The sequence below is a fragment of the Neoarius graeffei genome, chromosome 10 (genome assembly GCF_027579695.1).
Source record: "Neoarius graeffei isolate fNeoGra1 chromosome 10, fNeoGra1.pri, whole genome shotgun sequence".
Lineage (NCBI taxonomy): Eukaryota > Metazoa > Chordata > Actinopteri > Siluriformes > Ariidae > Neoarius > Neoarius graeffei.
In genome coordinates, this window is record NC_083578.1 from 6,382,260 (window position 1) to 6,407,959 (window position 25,700).

General features: G+C 41.2%; 1 protein-coding gene across 2 annotated transcripts in view; it reads left to right on the plus strand.

The window, feature by feature from the left end:
• The window catches only part of slc15a4 (solute carrier family 15 member 4), an 82,912-nt gene that overhangs the window by 1,249 nt on the left and 55,963 nt on the right, over window positions 1-25,700 (plus strand). The window contains exons 1-5 of one of the 2 annotated variants that reach the window (XM_060931174.1): window positions 1,150-1,363; window positions 5,159-5,787; window positions 18,451-18,740; window positions 20,098-20,239; window positions 23,536-23,616. In XM_060931174.1, the coding sequence (XP_060787157.1) occupies window positions 5,215-5,787; window positions 18,451-18,740; window positions 20,098-20,239; window positions 23,536-23,616 (1,086 nt within the window). In that variant the 5' untranslated portion in view covers window positions 1,150-1,363; window positions 5,159-5,214. Of the gene's footprint in view, window positions 1-1,149; window positions 1,364-5,158; window positions 5,788-18,450; window positions 18,741-20,097; window positions 20,240-23,535; window positions 23,617-25,700 lie in introns of those variants that run through there. The other variant, XM_060931175.1, reaches the window with a different exon arrangement.

The following is a 25,700-nucleotide window of genomic DNA, read 5'->3' on the forward strand; positions in this document are numbered from 1 at the left end:
TACTTTGTCAATCCAGTTTTTCCACCTCTGATTATTAAGTATATTTGATGTAAATAATTTTAAATTACATTCACAATTTATATAAGCACTCGTATTGCACTGAAGAGCTAATCTTTAATAAATGATAATATTGTAAACAACACTTAATAAAAATAAAGAAAAGAAAGGGAAAGAAAAGTTTCTCATGTGGTTATTAGCAGGGAAAAATAGAACTGAAAGATTAAAAAAAATTTTAAGAAATATAAAAAATTAAAAAGGAAAGAAAAGAAAACGATAGAAACAAAATGATAAAAAATGGAAGAGAAAACAACTATATAAAGTAACTAAGAAAATAAAAAAAATAAAGTGGGAAGAATGAACAGAGCTCTACTATCTCTATCTCTACTGCGCTGCTAACTTGGTCAGTGAATACCTGAACCCTGCACCTATTTATTATTTATCTTAATTTTATATCATCACTTCCAACCTTACCAGTACATTTGATTGTATATATTTATTGTGGCCCTGTGATGACCTGGCGACTTGTCCAGGGTGTACCCCGCCTTTCGCCCGTAGTCAGCTGGGATAGGCTCCAGCTCGCCTGCGACCCTGTAGAACAGGATAAAGCGGCTACAGATAATGAGATGAGATGAGATATTTATTGTGTATCTTATATTTTCTATATATATTTTAAATATTGATGTACAGTACCTATATTGTTTAAACTACTTAATTTACTTATTTTATGGGCATCTCACTGTACTTGTATGGTGACAATGAAGTACTATAACTACTAACAGGGTGTTGGAGAGTGGTAAACACAGCAACCCTTGGGGTGTCGTGGCTCAGGTGGCTAAGGCGCCATACCATAAATCCGGGGACCCGGGTTCGATTCCGACCCGAGGTCATTTCCCGATCCCTCCCCGTCTCTCTCTCCCACTCATTTCCTGTCCTGTCTCTACACTGTCCTATCCAATAAAAGTGAAAAAAAGCCCCAAAAAATGTTTAAAAAAACAACAACACAGCAACCCGGAAGTAAGCGCGTCACGTGTTGGCAGGGCGCGCCGCCATTGGTGAGTGTGTGCGCGGCCTGCGGCTGCGTGGCTGTGCGTGGCGGTGATTGGCGGAGTGAGCGCAGGGAAGGTGGAGTCTCACTCGGCAGGAGGCGGCGGCTTCCGCACTCGTGATAGCAGTGAGTTGAACAGACTGGTCTGATCTGATGTGATGTGGTCTGATTGATGTGGTCTGATGTCGGGGAGCCCGCACTGCAGCTCGGGGATTAGTGTTTAGAGTTTGAGCTGAAATGTTGATCAGGAGCTGTGGGGAGGAGAGAAACAGCTGGATGTGTGAGCAGTCAGCCTGAGGGAGTGTGTGTGTGTTTAAGGTAATGTTTACTCTGTGTGTGTGTGAGAGATCATCACGAGTTCGTGTTGCTACACACTAACAGCTGATCAGAAGGAAAAACTCTGGAAGGTCTCTCTCTCTCTCTCTCTCACTTTACATTCTGTTTCCTGATCATGTGATGAGTTTCAGAGTTTAAACTATATATATATGTTTGTTTGTTTACTAATTATAGAGAGTGACTAAATAAATAAAATAATATTTAAATATGAGCAGTAATCCACTCTCAGAATTAAAGATACTAAATTGGACAGTTATACGTGTGTGTGCCAGGCAAAAGTTTGTACACCCCTACTCTACTCCATTCATCGTGTTTTTTTTTTTTTTCTTTTCTGTATTTTGATAAATAACATCTGGAACATATCTGGATGTTTTTTTCTTTTAGATCCTTTAGCACCTGGAATGGTTTTCAACTAACAGGTGTGTCTTGTGGGTGGCACGGTGGTGTAGTGGTTAGCGCTGTTGCCTCACAGCAAGAAGGTCCTGGGTTCGAGCCCCGTGGCCGGCAAGGGACTTTCTGTGCGGAGTTTGCATGTTCTCCCCGTGTCCGCGTGGGTTTCCTCCGGGTGCTCCGGTTTCCCCCACAGTCCAAAGACATGCAGGTTAGGTTAACTGGCGACTTGTCCAGGGTGTACCCCACCTTTCGCCCGTAGTCAGCTGGGATAGGCTCCAGCTCGCCTGCAACCCTGTAGAACAGGATAAAGCAGCTAGAGATAACGAGATGAGATGTACACTTCAAGCACAGTGAAATTCATCCTCTGCATTTAACCCATCTGAAGCAGTGGGCAGCCACACTACAGCACCCGGGGAGCAGTCAGGGGTTCGGTACGTTGCTCAAGGGCACCTCAGCCCAAGGCCGCCCCACGCCAACCTAACTACATGTCTTTGAGGGAGGCCTTCGCCGACCGCTGGGTTTAAACCCGGAACCTTCTTGCTGTGATGCGACCGTGCTAACCACTACACCACCATATTTAGTGGACAAGTTTCTTGCCTTCTTAATGCAAATAATAAAAATACTATAAGTAAACAGCCCTATTAAACAGCATAACTGTTCCAGTATTATATCAATAACTGCTTGACTAAATAAAGAGAAACAACATCCATCATTACTTTAAGACATGATGTGACTTTTAATGAATAAAAATAAAGAAAAATATTGAATTAGAAGGCGTGTCGAAACTGTCGAAGGCGTGTGTATCGCATCTTGATATCACACTTGAAGACATTTCTGAAAAACAGCAGTTTGGTTTCTGTAGTAACCCAAGAAAAGTTGACAAATATTTTTTATAATAAGTTTGGTGATGATATTGGCAATTTTTTTTCGTTCAAAAATGTAAATTAAACAATAATAGACCTTTTTTTTGTTGTTTTCCTGAAGGATGTTGAGCAATATGTGAAACTGCTTTCAAATTTGATTCACAAAAAGGCTGCAAAAACACGTAAAGTTGTTCTGCTTGTGTATTATCCTCAGGATACCGAGTCTATGTTAAAGGAACAGTCCACCGTACTTCCATAATGAAATATGCTCTTATCTGAACTGAGACGAGCTGCTCCGTACCTCTCCGAGCTTTGCGCGACCTCCCAGTCAGTCAGCCGCAGTCAGACGCGCTGTCACTCCTGTTAGCAATGTAGCTAGGCTCAGTATGGCCAATGGTATTTTTTGGGTCTGTAGTTAGATGCGACCAAACTCTTCCGCGTTTTTCCTGTTTACATAGGTTTATATGAGCAGTGATATGAAACAAGTTCAGTTACACAAATTGAAACGTGGCGATTTTCTATGCTATGGAAAGTGTGCACTATAATGACAGGCGTACTAACACCTTCTGCGCGCTTCAGCAGCGCATTGATACGGAGCTCAGATATCAAGGCGCTGCCGAAGCGTGCAGAAGGTGTTAGTACGCCTGTCGTTATAGTGCGCACTTTCCATAGCATAGAAAATCACTACGTTTCAATTTGTGTAACTGAACTTGTTTCATATCACTGGTCATATAAACCTATGTAAACAGGAAAAACGTGGAAGAGTTTGGTCGCATCTAACTACAGCCCCAAAAAATACCATTGGCCATGCTGAGCCTAGCTACATTGCTAACAGGCGTGACAGCGCGTCTGACTGACTGGGAGGTCGCGCAAAGCTCGAAGAGGTACGGAGCAGCTCGTCTCAATTCAGATAAGAGCATATTTCATTACGGAAGTACGGTGGACTGTTCCTTTAAGTTCTTTTGTTAAAGACGTTTAAAAAAAAGTAAATACATAAAAATTCTATAAAGGTTTACTAACAAGCTGTTGGCAAAAGAGTAACTCGATGTTGTATGGAAAATGTGAAAGCTGAGTTTGGTGTCTGGAAAAATAACTGAACACCGAAAAGGAGGAAAAATATTAACATCTGTGAATATGGTACAGTCTTTATAATTTTAAAAATTGTACAAAATCTTAACAGTAAATTAGCTCATTCCAACTCATTTTTTTTGTGTTTATTATATTGTTAAAAAAATACACGATACCTACAGTACAATATCTCACAAAACCCATCAATATTATATCATTATCATTATAAAGTTTCCCAGTTCGACTATAACGTCTATGAAAAGCTACAGATTTCTGTTAGTTCATGTTTTTCAGTTGCTATGATGTACATAGATCTCCCACATTTGTTAAACATGCTTTTGTTTATTACTAAATACTCATCAATAATCTCAACTATGTAAATATTCAACAATTAGGTGATTAATAGCTGATTTATTTTTCATCCAGTTAGTCGTGCTGAATATTTTTTTTTCCAGGTTTAAGGGCTAAAAGTGACAGACATTGATGATAAACTGAGGTGTTGATTAGTTTTCTATAACAGCAGCTCTGACAGTAGATCACAGGTTCATCTCATCTCATTATCTCTAGCCGCTTTATCCTGTTCTACAGGGTCGCAGGCAAGCTGGAGCCTATCCCAGCTGACTACGGGTGAAAGGCGGGGTACACCCTGGACAAGTCGCCAGGTCATCACAGGGCTGACACATAGACACAGACAACCATTCACACTCACATTCACACCTACGGTCAATTTAGAGTCACCAGTTAACCTAACCTGCATGTCTTTGGACTGTGGGGGAAACCGGAGCACCCGGAGGAAACCCACGCGGACACGGGGAGAACATGCAAACTCCGCACAGAAAGGCCCTCGCCAGCCACAGGGCTCGAACCCGGACCTTCTTGCTGTGAGGCGACAGCGCTAACCACTACACCACCGTGCCGCCTCACAGGTTTATATTAATTTTAATATGAATGCACTTGTTCTGATCCGTTATGGTTTCTAAGGAGTCTCAGTGCTTTGTAAGAGTCGGAGGTAAAGCTGTAACTTTTTAAAGTTTAATCTTTAGGACGGAGAAAGTTACTTGGTTGAGAGAGTAAAGTGAGGGAGGTGAGGCGAAGGAATGTGTGTTTATAGCTGCTATAATGTAAATCAGAACAGGAGCTAATGTTTTATGGAAGTTCTAAAACTTTATAAGTGGATAAAAAAGTATGATGTGAGACTCCACTCTATCACAACACTGTGGTGTTGATTATTTTCCTCTAACAGCACCACACCGAAAGGTTTATTCCTGACCTACTGTAGATGCTCTGAGGAAAAGAAAATAAGATCTCGAGCCCTGGTTGTCCCTCAGGTGGAATATGTAAAGGCTTATTGTTTACACATGCTTTTGTTTTGGAGTATTTGAAAATTAAATCTATTTGTTTCGTAATATCACTTTAAAATATATATAATTTATCACGATCGTTTTTCTTTCAGCGATCCTCAGAAGAGACGTCTTTGGTTCCTTGAGAAGATCTCCACCAGCACACGTCATGTCGAACCAGGATATGAACGAGAACACTCCGCTTTTGGACAGCACGAGGACACTTTACAGATCAGAGTCGATTTTCCAAGGACGACGTCTGGCCTGCGCCGCCATCCTGCTGGCCGAGTCTCTGGAGCGCGTGGCTTTTTATGGCATCACCTCCAACCTGGTGCTGTTCCTCAACAGCAGCCCCTTTTACTGGGAGGGAACGTTAGCCAGCCAGGCGCCGCTCATCTTCATGGGCGTCACGTATCTGGTATCTCCTTTCGGCGGCTGGTTGGCCGACGCCTGCCTCGGAAAGTTCTGGACCATTGCAGCGAGTTTTGTCTTGTATTTACTGGGCATGCTGCTTTTCCCTTTCGTATCCAGCAGTCACACTCGGGTGGGTCTGTGTGGAGAGGAGATGGCGTTTCCTGTTCAGCCCATCGAGTGTTACAACACGAGCGTGCCGATTCCCGCCAACGTGACCTGTCCGACCCGGAAGGCCTACTGCAGTCCTGTAATCTACACGGGCCTGGTGCTGGTGGCTTTGGGCGTGGGAGCGGTGAAGTCCAACATCACGCCGTTTGGAGCAGATCAGGTAACAAACTGTGAGCTTTACAGACTCCGAATCACACGGTGCGACTCAGCAATTAATCATGTTTTAGCCTGCAGAGGTTTAGAAAGTTGTGCAAGTTTGAAAAGTCTGGAATGATGAAGCCTGTTATTTCCAGATCTGGAATTTCTGTAAAGTTTCGGAAAATATCGAGTAAATATTCTGTTAGCAAAGTTAATCTCAAAATCCAGCCAAACTTTCATGTTTTTCCTTCTTAAGGATAAGATGAACTTTATTCCTCCCTCGGTGGGGAAATGCACGTTTCAGCAGCTCAGATAGAAAAAGATTCAGGAATAAACACGAACAAAAAACTAGAGTGTCATGAAAGTATGAAAAAAAACAATAGGAAAAATGTATATATCTGTGTATAAAAAAAAGTAAAAAAAAAAAGGGTAATCTTTTAAAAATATATATAAACTTAAATAAACAGTCTGAAAAGTGTAAACATCACATAAGGACTTTTAAAACTTTTTTTTTTTTATTATTATTAAAAAATGGTTGATGATGTAAATCCACAAAAAACAAGTACAAGCACAGAAAAAGGCACACAAACTCGTTACACCTCCATTTCTCTGAATGTGAAATACATGTTTAGTGAATATGCAAATCAGAGATGCCCCTCCCACTTTCCCTAACCTGATAAACTGTTGTTGCAGTATCTGCATTTGCATATTTGAACCTGATTGGCCGTTGCATTTAATGATGCAATAACACTTTTTTCGTATTAATGTAGCAAAACTGCTCAAAAAAATTATATATCATTACACTATTTGTCTTGAATTGCATCAAATTTGCATTTTACAGTTTTTATGAAATCATTAAAATAAGAATAATCATGGTTTAATATATATAATATATAATAATATAATAATCGGCTCTTCACCTGATATAAAAGCTAAATATCCACACTCTACTCATGTTAAAGAGCCCAAAATATTAAGTGTTAAACTTATACTAAATATAAATGATAAGAAAATTTCCTAGCCTGAGATACAACCCCCCCCCAAAAAAAATTTTTTACTTATAATAATTATAATAAATATTGGAGATATATGAAAAATAAGTCAAATGTATAATCTGAGCAGTACTGTGATACTAACAGAGGAAAAATTACCTGCGACAAAGTGAAGGAATTAAACAATATAATTCAGGCTTTCGTCTAAACGGGGGAACAGGGGTGCTGCGCCCTCTTACTCTCGGCGTGCGCCCCCTTACCGACTCCGTGAAAACATCCCAGCAACACTACATGACAATGTGTCTGATCATCAAATACGTTATAATTGCTCCAAAAATATTCCAATCATAGTAGATACACCGGCAGACGGTGCAAAAACAATCCGAATTGGCGTTTTCCAGACTGAGGCGCCATGTTGTTTAGTTGTTTACTTGTCATGGCTGCTCTCGCGAGATTTGACATGGGTTACATACAAGGTCAGCTGACTTGTAGAGCGAGATTTCTCGAGACTGAATGACCTTTCACCCACCGGCGCGGGAGCTTTTGACAGAAGTAGTTTGCGAGTTGTTTTTGTTGACACTTGGGCATTTAAAGATGTCATCCCGCGGCACGAAGCGGAAGAAAGCCAAAGACTGTCCGGGGCAGAAGACGATTACTTCTTTAATCAATCGGACAATCGGCACCATCCCCCCCCCCCCCCCCCCCCCCCCCCGCTTCGCTCCCTCGCCATGGTGAGCGCCCTCATACTAAATTTTTCTAGAAAAAACCCTGTAATTGATATTGATAAACAAAAAGTGTAAAAGTAACAGCAATCGTATCATGAGGGAGAAAAAAAAACCACTGCATAGCAAAGAAACAAATTAATAATAATAATAATTAAAGCCGCTAGCGGCCTTGACGGGCCCTCGCACGTGTGGGTCCCCAACCCAGGACATTCCGCCACCCAACAAAACAGTCACATGTCATATATTCATCAAAGGTGATGCGCATGTTGCAAATGCCATGACTGCTTGACGGATGAGAGATAGACAGACCAAGACTGTGTGTGTGTGTGTGTGTGTGTGTGTGTGTGTGTGTGTGTTTCTGTGGTGTGAAAATGTACATTTATATCTGTACAAAACTATACATGTGTCTCCTCCTTATCTCTATCTCACACTATAATCTTAAGTCATCTTAGCTTTCCTGTGTCTGCAGTGTGTATGTGTGTGTGTGTGTGTGTGTGTGTGTGTACATGCAGAGTTTTCATATGTCTGCAACAAAATGCACAATGATGGCAGGTCACTATTTATTGTGTGTGTGTGTCTGTCGCTAGGACAACTATCATGATTCATGTCATTTTTGTACTGATCTAAGGGTTCTGAGTAAGGTTCTGGCCATAAGTTCTGAAGAGTTTTGTTTCAATTAGGGGGCGCTCTGAAGTCCCTGGGCCACGCCCGGGGCCAAACGTCTGTGGCTGAGAAGCGGTTACACTCAGTGCGTTTACATGCACATCCAAATCGAGCTGCTGTCGGTAATCGAGCTAAGGGTCCCAGCAGGGGTGCCAGAGAAATCCAGTCCTACATGCACACAAGGAAATCGAGCTATTGTGTGAGGTACATTGTGCACCCGAGCCACAGGTGGCGCTACACGCCCCATCGTGTTGGTACACTTCCGGTTGTCGTCATGAAGAAGAGTTATTCAAGAGTATAAACAAAGTTATCAGTTCCGTGTTCACAAGAAGAACAACGACCTGACCTCTTCTGCTGCTCGCTACTACTACTGTTGTCATGCCGACCGAGGCTGTCGTGTTTCCCGCTTGTGGTCTCGTCACTCGTCACTTCCGGAAGGGGCAGTGCTGAAGTAAGTAGCTCAACTACGTAGCTCGATAGGGTTTACATGCACTAAGTAGCTCGGCTACAATCGCATAATCTAGGTCGCGTAGCTCGATTACGAGAAATCCAGTTCGGTTCGATTTCAGCTGAGCTAAGGTGTTTCCATGGCATTTAGAACTTCGATTTCAGTCGAGCTACGGCAGAAATTCGATTTTCTCTATGTGCATGTAAACGCACTGAGTGACTGATTGTGTGTATCAAATTTCATGAGTTTTCATGCATGGGAAACGCCTCAAACAAAGCCAAACGCAACAGAATAATAATAATAATAATAATAATCCTTCAAAAAACAATAGGGTCTTCGTAGGGCTGTGCTCACAGCTCGCGATACTCGATCTTGCACGATTTTCGGGGGTACGATACGATACATCGTTTACTCACTTGAAAATCGAAAATCCCATATATGACACATTTCATGCATATCTCCCGGTTCTGTAGCAGGTTGTCATCAATTTTCACTTGATTTAAAGCGTGTTTCATGCCAGAAATTGACGGAAATTCATGCTTGCGACCTGTTCCAACCAAAAACGTTTTTATTTACAAATGGCGCTTCCAGTTACTCAGGGCATGTGCACTAGAAATTAGGCGCTCTGCTTCAGTGCGCTCTGCTACAGACGCTGCAAGCCGCTAATTACGTCCCCCATGTCTCCATGGCCTCGTCTCGAGACTCATTGATTGAATAATTTTGGCGCCAAACGTATTCACGCTCTCTGCTTACAATACATTAAAGACATCGTTTAACTCGATATATCGCGATATATATGGTACGATATCGTGAGCAACTGCTGGCAAACGAGCACAGCCCTAGGTCTTCGCACCGAACAGTGCTTGGGCCCTAATAATAATAATGTACTAGGGCTGTGCGATATGGGAAAAAATGAATATCCCGATACATTTTCTCCATTTCACGATATACGATATATATCTCGATATATTTAAATCTCCTCTAAAGGACCCCATGAAATCTAACTTTTACTCTTTTCACTACAATCCCTGCAGATTAAATAACATTCTTGGTTAACTTTACAGGTGGTTTTCAACAACACATTTTAAATGTTCATGTTGGTGATTAATCACGATTGAATTGAAATAAGACTATTTTTATTCAACAAAGATGTGGCACAAACTGCAAAAACAATCTTGAAAATTGCAACAAAGAGGCAACACAATACAGAGCTGCTCAGAGCTCAAATCAATAAAGTGCAAGCTCAACACTGAGAGACATTTAGCCTAAATAAGAAAAGTGCTCATTCAGTAAATTATTTTAAAAAATAGATCTCCAAGCTATTAACCTGACTACTGAGAACCACTGGAACATTCACAATAGAGAGAGAGATCGAGGGAGAGAAGAGAGAGATCTGCAAAACATCATTTCTCTCTTTGCACACTTTTGAACTGAATGTTTTCCGGCTCCGCCTCTCAGATGTGTATAATTCCGGCTGCTGCCTTTCGTGATGACGGGTTTTTTTTTGCACACTTTACAAACTGGCATTTGTTGTTCCACGTCCTCCTCGTGATATCCAAAAAAGTCGCCAGATGACTGACCCCTTACTAGTTCTTTTAGGAACCAATTCGTCCGCTTCCATTTTTAATTTGTCGCTGAAATTAACAGAGCTTACACGGTCGCCTACGCAACACCAGCGATTGCACGAACTGAGTCAGCGCTGTAAACCGGAACTAGAAAATCTTCAGTGTTGCCAGATACTGCTGACGTTTTCCAGCCCAGAATATGTTCAAAACCCGCCAAAACGCACTTAAAACCGCCCAATCTGGCAACACAACCGAAACTAGAAAATCTTCCCGAAAGTTCCTTTCAGCACCGAGATGTCGCCCGGGATTGGTTGGCGAGTGCGTGACGTTATTGTTTTCTTTCCCCTTAGGCAGCCTCTCACGTTACTGCCTGAGGGACAGGGAGAAAACCACCGGAAAAGGTTTTAAACAAACACAAAACGAACGCAAGTCGGAAGATGACCATAAAATACTCGATAGTTACGATATAATAATTTTATGTATCGCACACAGAATTTTCGGCGATATATCGAGTATATTCGATATATCGCACAGCCCTATAATGTACTAAAATACTAATCAGAATTACTTTATTAATCCCCGGAGGGAAATTCAAATTTGCTACAAAATGGGAATTATACTGATAAAGTTAAACTAGGTTACTAATTATGACTGTTGTTTGCACAACTGTTTCTAAGGATTTCACACACAGTTTAGTCTTAGCTGGAAGTGAATTAAATAAGATTATAAAATTTAATATAAAATAATAATAATTGTACAAAGTAGCACCACAACATGAATTGCTGAATCAATTCTTCATTTGACTCCTGATTCTCTTGATCTTACATGAAGAACTATTCAAAGGAAATATTTTTGGATGTTCTACCAAGCTGAGGTGTCCTGCGTGCAGGGTTTCTGATGCAGTTCTGTAAACTCTGGTTTCACTTCATGAATCTGGTGAGGAGACTCGTCCCACACGTTATTTCAACTTCGAGGCAGCGAAAATGTCAGGACAGTCATAAGAATGAAACAAGCGTGACGTTGGTTTGGAGCCACTTCCCGGTCACTCGCAAAGCCACCAACGTTTAATACGATGGAACCGAATTCTTTACTGTGTTTCAAAAATATTCTACATTGGGGTGCGCTTCTCGTCCCTCCCAAAATGCCTCATTTATTTTCAGTACTATTTCGCTAATAATCAGTATAACCATACTGGTGCAAATGGATTCCTGGATGACGTTCTCATTCTTGGGGATCATCCTGATCATGACTGTTAATCCATTGTGTACAGAATACACCTTTTTGCTGTCATTGACCGGGGAGACTGAGTATGTCCTCCCTCCCTCCCTCCCAGACAGCGCTGCTAATTTTGCTCTCTTGGCTCCAAGCCATGGATGGCTACAGGATTGTTGAGATTCAAACTCATGATCTCCAGATGATCGCATGAATGCTTTTCTGTTGTGACACTTGAGCCCCTCTTTTTACTGATTATTTAACTGGCAAGTTGGGGCACTATTTGTGAAAGATGCTTGGACCTTGCAGATCGCTACATCATCTCATCTCATTATCTCTAGCCGCTTTATCCTGTTCTACAGGGTCGCGGGCAAGCTGGAGCCTATCCCAGCTGACTACGGGCGAAAGGCGGGGTTCACCCTGGACAAGTCGCCAGGTCATCACAGGGCTGACACATAGACACAGACAACCATTCACACTCACATTCACACCTACGCTCAATTTAGAGTCACCAGTTAACCTAACCTGCATGTCTTTGGACTGTGGGGGAAACCGGAGCACCCGGAGGAAACCCACACGGACACGGGGAGAACATGCAAACTCCACACAGAAAGGCCCTCGCCGGCCACAGGGCTCGAACCCGGACCTTCTTGCTGTGAGGCGACAGCACTAACCACTACACCACTGTGCCGCCCTGCAGCTAAATTAGTTAATACTATTTTTCCATGTTCTCTGTTTAATGATTGGAGCATAGCTTTTAAAGTTATTAATATTAAACATATAACTAACAACATAGTTGATAGTTGTATTATTTTAGCTAATAATAGAAATATTCACTAATGCAAAAAAAAAAAAGACAATGGATACCATTGGGTCACTGTAAAAATGTCTCAAATTATTTTGCCTTACCTGAGCATGTTTAAGGAACTTGGGTATGTAATGATAAATTGTGCTAGAAATTTATGATGATTCAAATTGATTAAATAAAAAAAATAAGCATGATTATTATTAAGCTGCATAATGCAGCAGAGGGCTCAGTGGCGTACAATAGCAATAGGGAATGCATGTGACTTCGCTGTAGGTGGAAGTAACACAGCTCTAACGCTGCAAGCACACAAAGAGATGTAAAATGTGAAAGAGCTGCTGTGTGATTGTGCACAAATAGATTTAATAAGAAATCGGAGCTCTCTCTCTTTTTACACACTGCTGAAAGATAAAGAAAAGAGAAGCAAATGGAGGAAGTACAAATGTTTGTAAAGATTTATTAAGAAAAGGGCTATTTGTCATTATTTTTTTCATTATTAATAAAAAGAATATTTTAGTTAACACGATTATATTTTACTCCAACCTTTATAAATGTGGGGAAATTATTTATTGTTGGTTTTTAAGAAAATGAAAAGGGTTTTTTTTAATACAAAAGGAATATTTAGGTTGATAGACAATAGGAAAATAAATGTTGCTTTTTTTGGTAAAATTTTTTTTTTTTAAATATCATGGGAAAATTGAATCATCAGGCTTTCGTCTAAACCGGGGCGCTGCGCCCTCTTACTCTCGGCGTGCGCCCCTTACCGAAGTGCCGATTGAACCCCAAGTCACACTTAAGCCATGCACTTATATGCTACTGCACAACATGCAATCTTTCTCAAAACGATCTTTTCTCCGTGAAAACATCCCAGCAACACCACATGACAATGTGTCTGATCATCAAATACGTTATAATTGCTCCAAAAATATTCCAATCATAGTAGATACACCGCCAGACGGTGCAAAAACAATCCGAATTGGCATTTTCCAGACTGAGGCGCCATGTTGTTTACTTGTTGCGGCTGCTCTCGCGAGATTTGACATGGGTTACATACAAGGTCAGCTGACTTGTAGAGCGAGATTTCTCGAGACTGAATGACCTTTCACCCACCGGCGCGGGAGTTTTTGACAGAAGTAGTTCGCGAGTTGTTTTTGTTGACACTTGGGCATTTAAAGATGTCATCCCGCGGCACGAAGCGGAAGAAAGCCAAAGACTGTCCGGGGCAGAAGATGATTACTACTTCCTTTTTCAATGTTGACAGACAATTTGTTACAATTTCCCTCTCAGATAGCCTCAGAATGTCCCATTGGAGCCTCAATTTTTCAAAGGCTTCGCACGGCGGAGGGGGGGGGACGGACAACCGGCACCATCCGCTTCGCTCCCTCGCCATGATGAGCGCCCTCAAACTAAATTTTTCTAGAAAAAACCCTGATCATGAATCCAATCATGAATTGGGTTAACCGTTACATGCCGACCTAGGCACCTTCATTACAAAATTCTCTTGAGTGAATGTGAATAAATCTGTAGTACATTATTTATACTTAAAAGCCAGACGGCCTTTCGATTTCATAAAGTCGGTGAAATTTAGTTCCGTCTGAAATGTGGTGATTGTGATATCTGTTTATTTCTGTAATATCTCACAAAATATCAGGCCATTCTGTGGCTGGGAAGTTATTTAATTTGAGGGGATTAAAGCAAATAATGTGCATGAAATCGCTCGCTTCGCAGTCTAGCAGACAGAGGAAGTCCGTGTGCGCAAGGCAAGGCAAGTTTATTTATATAGCACATTTCATACACAGTGGCAGTTCAATGTGCTTTACAGAAATAAAAGCAAAACAGTAAACAATAGAAAATAAAATTACATAAAATAAATGGGAAAAATATAATAAGAATTAAACAATAGTAGAAATAAAAAATAATAAAATGAAGTAGAAGTTCAAATAGGGGGAGAAAAAAAAAACCAGCAGAATAAAATAGAATAAAAGTTAAGTAAAATTTGAAACATGCAGAAACTGTAAAAGTACAGATTATAAAAACATGTAAGGAAGACAATATTAATTATTTAGCAGAAAGCATCTGAGAACAGCTTGGTCTTTAGTCTAGATTTGAAGCTGCCAACAGCAGGAGCATTTTTGATGTCCTCTGGCAGTTGGTTCCATAGCTGCACTGCATAGTAGCTAAAAGCTGCTTCACCACACTTTGTTTTAACAACTGGTTTTAATAGTAAATTTTTCTGTTGCGATCTGGTAGATCTGATTGGGTTAGGCCACTGCAACATATCAGAGAGGTAATTGGGCCCTGTACCATTTAGAGATTTGTACACCAGCAGCAATGCTTTAAAGTCAATTCTGTAGCTTACTGGAAGCCAGTGAAGGGACCTTAGAATTGGAGTAATGTGCTCTGTTCTTTTTGTTCGTGTGAGAACCCTAGCCGCTGCATTTTGAACCAGCTGAAGTCGTTTGATGGTCTTTTTTGTCAGGCCTGTGAAAAGGCCATTGCAGTAATCAACCCTACTAGAGATGAAGGCATGTATTAGTTTTCCCAGATCATTTTTTGACATAAGTCCTCTTAGTTTGGAAATGTTTTTTAGGTGATAAAATGCCGTTTTAGTGATTGCTTTCATGTGACTGTCAAAGTTTAGCTCGCTGTCAATGAAAACACCAAGATTTTTAACCATATCTTTAGTTTTAATCCCTTTTGTGTCAAGAATAGTGGTAATCCTGAGTCTTTCATCTTTTTTTCCAAATAGAATTACTTCTGTTTTATCTGTGTTCAGCTGAAGAAAATTTTCTGACATCCAGTTTTTAATTTGATCGATGCACTGGTAGAGACATTCAAGGGGGGCATAATCATTAGGTGATAAAGCAAAATAAATTTGGGTGTCATCTGCATAGCAGTGATACAAAATTGAATTGTTATTGATAATTTGCCCAAGTGGGAGCATATAAAGGTTGAAAAGTAATGGTCCAAGAATCGACCCCTGGGGGACACCACAGGTCAAGGACATTGATGTTGAGGAACAATTTCCCATGGTAACAAAGAAGCTTCTATCTTTTAAGTATGAATTTAACCAATTGATTAACTTTACCAGTCAATCCAACCCAGTGTTCAAGTCGATATAGCAGTATGTTGTGATCAACAGTATCAAAAGCTGCACTGAGGTACAGTAACACCAGGACCGATGTTTTGCCTGCATCAGTATTAAGACGTATGTCATTTATAACTTTAATCAGCGCTGTTTCAGTGCTATGATTGGCATGAAATCCTGACTGAAAATTATCAAAACAGCTGTTTGATATCAAGAAGGTAGTTAATTGATTGAAGACAATTTTTTCAAGGATTTTCCCGATGAATGGTAAATTTGATATTGGCCTGGAGTTATTTAATACTGAAGGATCCAGATTATTCTTTTTAAGAAGGGGCTTTACAACAGCTTTTTTCAGGGACACAGGAACAACGCCAGTCTCTAGGGATGTATTTATAATTTGAAGCACATCTGTAATTATAGTGGGCGGCACGGTGGTGTAGTGGTTAGCGCTGTCGCCTCACAGCAAGAAGGTCCTGGGTTCGAGCCCCGGGGCCGGCGAGGGCCTTTCTGTGTGGAGTTTGCATGTTCTCCCCGTGTCCGCGTGGGTTTCCTCCGGGTGCTCCGGTTTCCCCCACAGTCCAAAGACATGCAGGTTAGGTTAACTGGTGACTCTAAATTGAGCGTAGGTGTGAATGTGAGTGTGAATGGTTGTCTGTGTCTATGTGTCAGCCCTGTGATGACCTGGCGACTTGTCCAGGGTGTACCCCGCCTTTCGCCCGTAGTCAGCTGGGATAGGCTCCAGCTTGCCTGCGACCCTGTAGAACAGGATAAAGCGGCTAGAGATAATGAGATGAGATGAGATCTGTAATTATAAGATGAAGAACAGACTTAAAAAAGTTGGTGGGCAGAATGTCCAGTTCAGATGTTGAGGAACTGAGATTTTGTACATTTTTTTCAAGAGTCTCAAAATCAATTAAACAAAATTCTGACATTGTGTTGAAGTTATCTATTGGTGATTGCAGTTTTTCAATTTTTTGCAGCTGAGATATATTATGAGCAATATTCTGCCGTATTTTATCAATTTTACCTTTGAAGAAGGATGCAAACTCATTGCATTTATTAACTGAGAGAAGTTCAGGTGCTAATTGTGGTGGGGGATTAGTTAGCTTCTCCACTGTTGAAAATAGCACACGGGCATTGTTCATATTCCTGTTTATGATATTGAGAAGAAAGACTGTCTTGCTTTACGAATTTCATAATTATAATTACAAAGCATCTCTTTATGGATTTGATAATGGATGTGAAGTTTAGATTTGCGCCATTTTCTTTCAGTCTTTCTACATTCTCTCTTTAGCAGTTTAACAGCCGGGTACTGCTTCCATGGTGCTTTCTGCTTATCATTGACCTTTTGATTTTGAATGGAGCAATATCATCCATAATTTGGGTCATATTTAAATTAAAAATTTCCAGTAAATCATCTACAGATGCATGCACAGGTTTACCTTCTTCTTCTTCTTTTGGGTTTTACGGCAGCTGGCATCCACAGTGTTGCATTACTGCCATCTACAGGTTTCCCTTTGAGCGTGCACTGACAGTTCCATCATTCTGTCGCTAAACGAACAGCTGATCACACCGAGGTGCTCGCTGAGCGCCCATATTTATTAGTTTGGTCCTGCGTTTCCTTTCCTTCATATATAACAAAACATCTTTTCTTATCGCTTTCTTTCTGTTACTGTAGTCGGTCTTTCACGTTTCATTCGCACACTCACGTCCTCCATTTTTCTCTCCTGTTTCAAATTTGTATCCCACAATGCCTTGCGCGAACGGGGAAAGCCCACCACGTGATGCATGACGTAGTATCTTGTATTGGGTCATGGTGAAGCAGGAAAAAATAGCAGAGAATTTTGGGCCACATGGAGATAAATTCATTAATTGTTCTGTTTTTAAAAAAAACTAATAAAATTGGAAGTCTGTGATTCAAATTCAGTAGCTTTCGGTCACTAAACAAAAATAATTAGGTGTCGGGAAAATTCTTTTTATGACCTACACTTGAAAAATCTGAAAGGCTGTCTAGCTTTAAGAGGAAATGGTGAATAGCTGTATGTGCAGTGTTAGTCACTGATCTCCAGAACATGTTTTTCATCCTTGATCTGTGTAATCATGCACTTGAATCAATCCTCATCAGATGATGCATTTATGTTTTTTTTTGTTGTTTTTTTTCCCCGTGTATCTCTTTGCAAATATCAGTTACAGAAATGGAACTGGTGTCTGTTTGCAGAAAGTTTCTCTTGATTGACAGATTATTGACGATAGTGCTGTCTTTGTAGGTCTTTAAGTTAGTTATTTCTGTCGTACATGTTGATTGATTATATTTTACTTCGATGTCACATGACTTCTGTGCGATTCTGCAACCTTACTTACGGAGTTTATATGACTTGACTTATTGCACGCTCTTTTCTGGGAATTTATGGCGTGTCGTAAAGGTTAATATTCTCAAGTTTTTCTTCAAAATGTGGATTTCTCATGTTGCTTAATTGGATTTTTGTCACTTTATTGAGAAGTCAGTAATTGTTTTTTTTTTTTTCTTCAGATTCGACTCCCACGCTTTAATAAAATCAAGGACACGGATATCGAGCGGGTTACAGGGCGGCTTCGTCTCCGTAAATTGGTTGAGATGAGCTCCTTTATCACAGAGAGATGGGATTAGTGTTCTTCCATCAATTCAGTGTATGAAAGAGCTGATCTGAGTATTTAGAGCTGGAATATTTTAAGAGGTAGTTGGGTTGGTTTTGGAGCGTTCCCATACAGAACACACTCACTGTTTAGATGGGGGAGTCTATCCATGAAGAAGAAAAAAGTCTATCCAACTCTATGCATGAATGTGCTTTCTATTTGTTTATATACCCATTGAAAAAATGAAGTTGCTTTCAAAATAAACTTTTTATTTTAATTTTTAATGTTTTCCTGACATTCATTAGAGGTTCCGTTGCAGACATTTTGCAGATAGTGTTGAATTAAGTTTATTTTCCGTGAGCAGTGTCCCATTATTCTTCACTAATCGAAGTGTGTTCTCATTGATTAAACACAGTTGAAATAACAACACGACACACACACAGTCAATATCAGGCGTCTCCTTTCAGGCATCATCACTGTGTCCATTTAAATAATGTCTTTGTGAATACTTAACCGAGTTGATTTTTTTTTCTGTCAAATAAATAAGCCTGATGATTCCTGCCCTTCCTCATAGGTGAAGGATCGTGGTCCAGAAGCGACGCGGCGTTTCTTTAACTGGTTTTACTGGTGCATTAATCTGGGTGCCATCATGTCTCTGGGTGGCGTCGCGTACATCCAGCAGAATGTGAGCTTCTCTGTGGGATTCATCATCCCCACCGTCTGTCTCGGAATCTCTCTGGTCGTCTTCTTCCTGGGACGCACCGTCTTCGTCACCAAACCACCAGACGGCAGTGCGTTCACACACTTGGTGAAAATCCTGGGATCAGCCTGCTGTGGAGGACCTGCAGAACCTCACCTGCTCAGGTAAGAACTCCCACGGAGAAATAGTGGATGGATGGGTGGCTTGGTGCACAGTCAGTTGGGTAGGTGTGCAGATGCATGGATGGGTGGATTGGTAAACAGATGTGTGGGTAGATTGATGAAAAGATGGTTAGGCTGACAGATGCATGGCTTAATGGATAGGCTTATGGAATTTTGGATGGCTAGACTGATGGATGGGTGGATTAATGGATGGTTAGATTTGTGAATAGATGGATGATGGTTGGATAGATGGGCAGGCTGATGGAAAGAAGCATTTATGAATGAATAAAGAGTTACATGGTTGGATAGATGGATTTATGGATGGTAGGTTGATGGAAAGAAAGGTAGACTGATGGATAATTATGAATAGTGGAATGGCAACATGGATGGATGGAGGGAATGATGAATCAGGGGACTGATGGCTGGAAGAAGTGTATGGATAAAAGAGATTGGTGAAGTGAATTGGTACGGTAGATGGATAGATGGATGCAAGTTGGACAGATGGATGGAGAAATGGATACATTTGATGAATGAAATGGACAGGTAAATTGGAAGGACTGACAGATGGATGGGCAGAAGGATGATGTCTAGATTTATAAATATATGGGTCGTTGGATGGATAAAATGAATGGGAAGATGGATGGGTGTAGTTGAGGGATGGATGGATGGAGAAATACATTTGATGAATGTAATGGCCAATAAAGTGGATGGATGGATGGATGGATGGATGGATGGATGGATGGATGGATGGATGGATGGATGGATGTGTAGTTTGATAGATTCATGGAGAGTCGAATGGATGAGGTGGATGGGTAGACTGATGGTTGGATGGCTACATTTATGGATGAATGAAGACATGGATTTATGGATGGACTGATTGGACGCATGTAGTGGATGGATGGATGGATGGATGGATGGATGGATGGATGGATGGATGGATGGATGGACGGACTTGAGATTTATGGATAGATAGATGGATAGTTGTTGATCTATCTGCACTGATGGATGTGTAGAGTGATGGATAGAGGGATTGTTAGGTTTATTGGTGGATGGATGGATGCGTGGATGAATGTGAAAATGGATGGTTGAATAGATTGGTAAACCTAATATATGGATAGATGGTCCCCAGGATTCCCATCAGGGAAAGTTCATGAAGGTGTATTTCAAACAGTATTATAACACCATATAGTGTGTGTGTGTGTGTGTGTGTGTGTGTGTGTGTGTGTGTGTGTGTGTATTTTAAAATAGAATTGTTCAAGCAACATTTTAATTGAGGAAAAACTGATCTCACAATCACTTCCTGCTAAAAATCTACATTTAAAATAAAAATATGACCTGGCCTTCCCCCTCACTCTTGCAGGCCTAAGCCAAGTCTGCTGGACGGAGCGAAGGTGGCCTACGGAGGAAGATTCTCTGAAGAGAAAGTGGAGGAAGTGAAATCGCTGCTGAAAATTCTGCCTGTGTTTCTGGCACTTATCCCCTACTGGACAGTCTACTTCCAGGTCAGTCATGCACTTCCTGTACGGTCGTCTGGTCATAATTAATGATTATTAATCACGTGTTGATGTGACGTGTCTCGTCTCGTCTCGTCTTCATCTACTTATCCGGGGCCGGGTTGCGGAGGCAGCAGTCTGAGCATGGAAGCCCAAACTTCCCTCTCCCCAGACACCTCGGCCAGCTCCTCAGGAAGAACACCGAGGCGTTCCCAGGCCAGCCGAGAGACATAGTCCCTCCAGCGTGTCCTGGGTCTTCCCCGGGGCCTCCTCCCGGGGGGACATGCCTGGAACACCTCCCCAGGGAGGCGTCCAGGAGGCATCCGAAAGAGATGCCTGAGCCACCTCAGCTGATTCCTGTCGATGTGGAGGAGCAGCGGCTCTACTCCGAGCTCCTCCCGAGTGGCTGTGCTTCTCACCCTATCTCTAAGGGAGCGCCCAGCCACCCTGCGAAGGAAACTCATTTCAGCCGCTTGTATCCACGATCTTGTTCTTTCGGTCATTACCCAAAGCTCATGACCATAGGTGAGAGTCGGAACGTAGATCGACCGGTAAATCGAGAGCTTCGCCTTTTGGCTCAGCTCCTCCTTCACCATGACGGACCGGTAAAGCGACCGCATCACTGCGGAGGCTGCACCAATCCACCTGTCAACCTCATGCTCTATCCTTCCCTCACTCGTGAACAAGATCCTGAGATACTTAAACTCCTCCACTTGAGGAAGCGGTGACGTGGGCCCGACCTCCTGTGGGTTCACCACCCACAGAGGTAGCCGTAGGGGGCCGGTGCAGTGTGGATTGGGTGGCAGTCGAAGGCGGGGCCTCGATGACCTGATCCCCGGACACAGCGGCTAGCTGTTGGGACATGGTGACTTGTGTTCACGACTTTATATTTCTCTGGTGAATTTAATATTTCCAAGGAATTTCCTCATTACACTGAAAGCTACTTAAAAGCTCACAATGAAAAGCTAAAAATATCATTTTGAAATTTGGGTTTTTTGAGGCCAGAGGAAAGTGAAGTTCCTCTTTCCCTCTCGCCTCGCTCTTAACCATTTCTTTTTCACAGGAAACATGTTTGAGGTTTTTTTTTTTTAAAAACAGCTTTGGGGTTTTCTCATTTGAGTCATCTTCAGAGTCGCCAGTATTTTTCACTTTCTCTAATGGATTTGTCTAAATTACTTTTTCTTTCGGTGGCACAGTGGTGTAGTGGTTAGTGCTGTCGCCTCACAGCAAGAAGGTCCTGGGTTCGAGCCCCGTGGCCGGCGAGGGCCTTTCTGTGCGGAGTTTGCATGTTCTCCCCGTGTCCGTGTGGGTTTCCTCCGGGTGCTCCGGTTTCCCCCACAGTCCAAAGACATGCAGGTTAGGTTAACTGGTGACTCTAAATTGACCGTAGGTGTGAATGTGAGTGTGAATGGTTGTCTGTGTCTATGTGTCAGCCCTGTGATGACCTGGCGACTTGTCCAGGGTGTACCCCGCCTTTCGCCCGTAGTCAGCTGGGATAGGCTCCAGCTTGCCTGCGACCCTGTAGAAGGATAAAGCGGCTAGAGATAATGAGATGAGATGAGACTTTTTCTTTCGCTTTATGAAACCAAATTTTGATCATCATAAACACAACAGTATGAACAGACTCACTAAAGTTACAAGCACAAACTTTCAGAAAGTCAAAGGTTAGCCCCGCCCCCTTTACATCACAAATGGGAGAAATTCTTGCGAAGTTTATTATTCGGACCCGGAGTATTAAGGCACATTTCAGTTTCACAGGGATTGCTGTACTTCCTCTATCGCACAGCTCTTCTGCCTCATTTTCTTTGGCTGAATGAACTCTTGGTGTTATATGGAGATGTTAAAGTGGGCTGTGAGAGGACATGAGCTTCACGTCCCGCCAATTACACGCTCTGGTCACTTATGAGGTGTCCTACTTTCTGACATGTTCTGGTTGATTTTTCTCTTTCTCGCTGTGAGCTGCTCATTCCTTCACTTCAAGGATACTTTAGACTCCTTATGATCTTTCTAGACTTTTAACAGTTCTTCATCAAAGTGTTGTTGTTGTTGTGTACACCCGCATCTGTGTGTAACTATAAAACTGACTTGAACCAGGAGTTGGTTCTGAATGTCACTCATGCTGCCTCAAAGCTGTGCTCAGGATAAACTATTTAAGACCTTACAGCTCTAAGTTACTGCTAAAGCTTCTGAAGAATTGATGAAAAGGACCGATGGAGGGAGAGGTGGATAGATACATTGCTGGATAGATGGAGAGATGAGTATATGACAGATGGGCTGACAGGTTGATGGATTGATGGACAGGTATGTAAAAGGATAAATAAGATGGAAAGTGAAATGGAGATGGACATTGATGGATGGAGAAATGTTTGACTCACTTCCTGCAGTGGAGAGATGGATAATGAAAGATGAATTGACAGATAGGACAAAGTGGACAAATGGTTGATTACAGATGGGTGGATGAATAAAAGAGGACATGATGAATGATGGATGGCCAGATAGACATATAGAAGGGCCGAGGAACCATGACTGATGGATGGGCAGCTGGATGGATGGATGATTGCACAGATGTGTAGTGACAGGTGGACAGATAGAAGGCAAGACTGATGGATGGACTGATGGATGAATGGAGTGGTTGAAGGAGAGATGGATTGATGAATGGATATGAATGATGGATAGACTGATATACATTTGTGATAGTGATGGATGGAACAGTGGATAAAGTGATGGATGGACGGAGTGACAGGTGGACTGATTGATGGAAGGCATGATTGGTGGATGACCTGATGGATGGATGAAGTGTTGGATGGATGGAGGGACAGATGGAGTAATGGGTGGATAGATGGGTGGAGTGATGGATGGATGAAGTGTGGGATGGAGAACCAGATGGGGTAATGAGTGGATGGATGGATGGATGGATGGATGGATGGAGTGACAGACATATGGTTGGAGTGATGAAGTGTTGGACGGATGGATGGATGGATGGATGGATGGATGGATGGATGGAGGGACAGATGAGGTAATGGGTGGATGGATGGTTAGAATTATGGATGGATGTATTGATAGAGTGATGGATGGCTGTATTGATGGAGTGATGGATGGATGGTTAGAGTGATGGATAGAGGGACAGATGAGGTAATGGGTGGATGATGGTTATTGATGGAGTGATGGATGGTAGATGAGGTAATGGGTGGATGGATGGTTATTGATGGAGTGATGGACGGTAAACACCTTCAATAGCATCTAACTCTGCATAACTAACATGTAAAAGTAGATAAAATAATAGGTGTGTGTGTGTGTTGTTCCAGATGCAGACGACGTATTACCTGCAGAGTCTCCACCTGCACATCCCTGGCACTGAGGCTCAGAACTCCACAGAGTTCCAGCAGGTAAGAGCTGTAACATCTCCTGATGAGCTGATCAGAGTCGGGTGTGAGGAGAACCTCAGACTGTGCAGAACCGTGCAGAAACATGGGCTCTTCAGAGAGCTTCATCTCTAACACACTCATTTAACCTCACCCAGGCTGAGATAAGCAGCTACTGAGTTCACTCACGCCTCCTCCACCTCAGGAGCTCATTATCTCACTCAGTGTGCAGGCTTCCAGTGTAACACCTTCAAATCCCCACAGCAACGCTTCGATTTTTATCTTCCTGCTGGACATTTAACGCTCCAGAACACAATTTAACCCTGAAAACGGTCATAAATATAAATACAGTTCAGACAAAAAACGAAGAAAACACACGTATTTTCAGAAATGAATATTTTGTGAAAAAATTCACAGCCATTATTACTGAGATTATTTAGAGATTTAAAGATGTGATTTTTGTGAATAAACTCAAAATAACAAAATTAAAATCTCTAACTTGTATTGAAAATATATAAATCAAAATCCTTATCAAAACAGATACACTTTGGGACACCATTTTTAACAAAAAAAAAAACAGCAAAATATAAAAATATCAGAAAATTAATAACATTTAAGGAATAAGTCACCTTTGAGAATGCAGTTATATTATATATGCATTTCTTCCACATTCAAATCTTTAAATATATATATATATATATATATATATATATATATATATATATATTAGTGCTGTCAAAAATGTCGCGTTATTAACGCCTTAACTTGACTCAATTTTAACGGCGATAATTTTTTTATCGCGAGATTAACGCTCTGTGACATGATGTAGGTTTTTCATAAGCTTTTGAAACAGCCAGGAACTTGGAACAGAGACTTTGCTTAGAAAACCGATAGCAGCTAGACTGTAATGCCGCGCCCCGCACAGCCAGAGTCCTCTGCCCTCCTCCCCCAAAGAACCAGCGCGGGCAGGGCGCGCTAGTAGAGATGGGATTTATGGCTCTTTGATGGGATCCGCATCTTTGCGATCCGTTCTTTGAAAAGAGCCGTTCAAAAGACTGGCTCATTTGGCTCTTTTTAAATATTTATTCAGTTTTAAGAAGACAGCGTCTAAAGAAGCTAGATCCCTCTGAACTGTAAACTCAATGCTATCCCAGAAATCCTTCCTGTAATATGCAAATTTGGCCGCCTCAGATTGGACAGCGCGACGCATCAACAGGCAGAAAGTGTAAAAGTACAAAATGTGTTAAGTGAGCTGAAACAGTAAAGATCAGATTCAGTGCAATATTTATCAACGAACAACTTAAAGTTAATATAATAGTGTACTTTATATTATAATCAAGCATGTCAAGCCTACCGTCACTGTGTAACCTGTCTCTCTGATTAGATTAATCAAGCAGTAGATCACTTCACTCATAGTTCTCTTGTTAGTCTCGGGACGAAGAGCCACGGTGCTCAGCTTAGGTTTCACTTTGCAGTGGCTGTGTCAAGACGTGTTATGCTTTGCAATAAGAAAAACATTGGTACAAAACAAGCCCATTCACTTTTTTATGCTGGTAAGAGAATTACAATGGTTTTTCGTGTGACAAAAATGTGCGATTAAATTGCGATTAATCGCGAGTTAACTATGACAGTCGCGACATTAATCACGATTAAATATTTTAATCGCTTGACAGCACTAATATATATCATAAATACTATTTTTAATTTTAGATACTATTTCAATATGCATTATATTGTAGTTTTATTATAATAAACGAATATTATATCCAATAAAATGTTTTGTATTGCAATTCATAGTTTTTACACTTTACTTTTTGAAGATTTGAATATGGTAGAAATGTACAGTGTAATGTAATATATATAAAATAACTATCATAGTCAAATATAAATTTAAATAGTAGAAAAAAATCAAGTCAAAATGTGAATTGTAAAATATATATGTTTAAAAAATAAATATACTCTATAAATCATAACTATAAATTGTAAAAAAAAAAAACATAATAAATAAATGTTGTAGTGATTTTATAAATAAAAATGTACACCGCTCCCACTTTGTACCTCGTGTGTCTAATCGGACGTGTTTTGCATCTGAATCGAACATCTCCCAG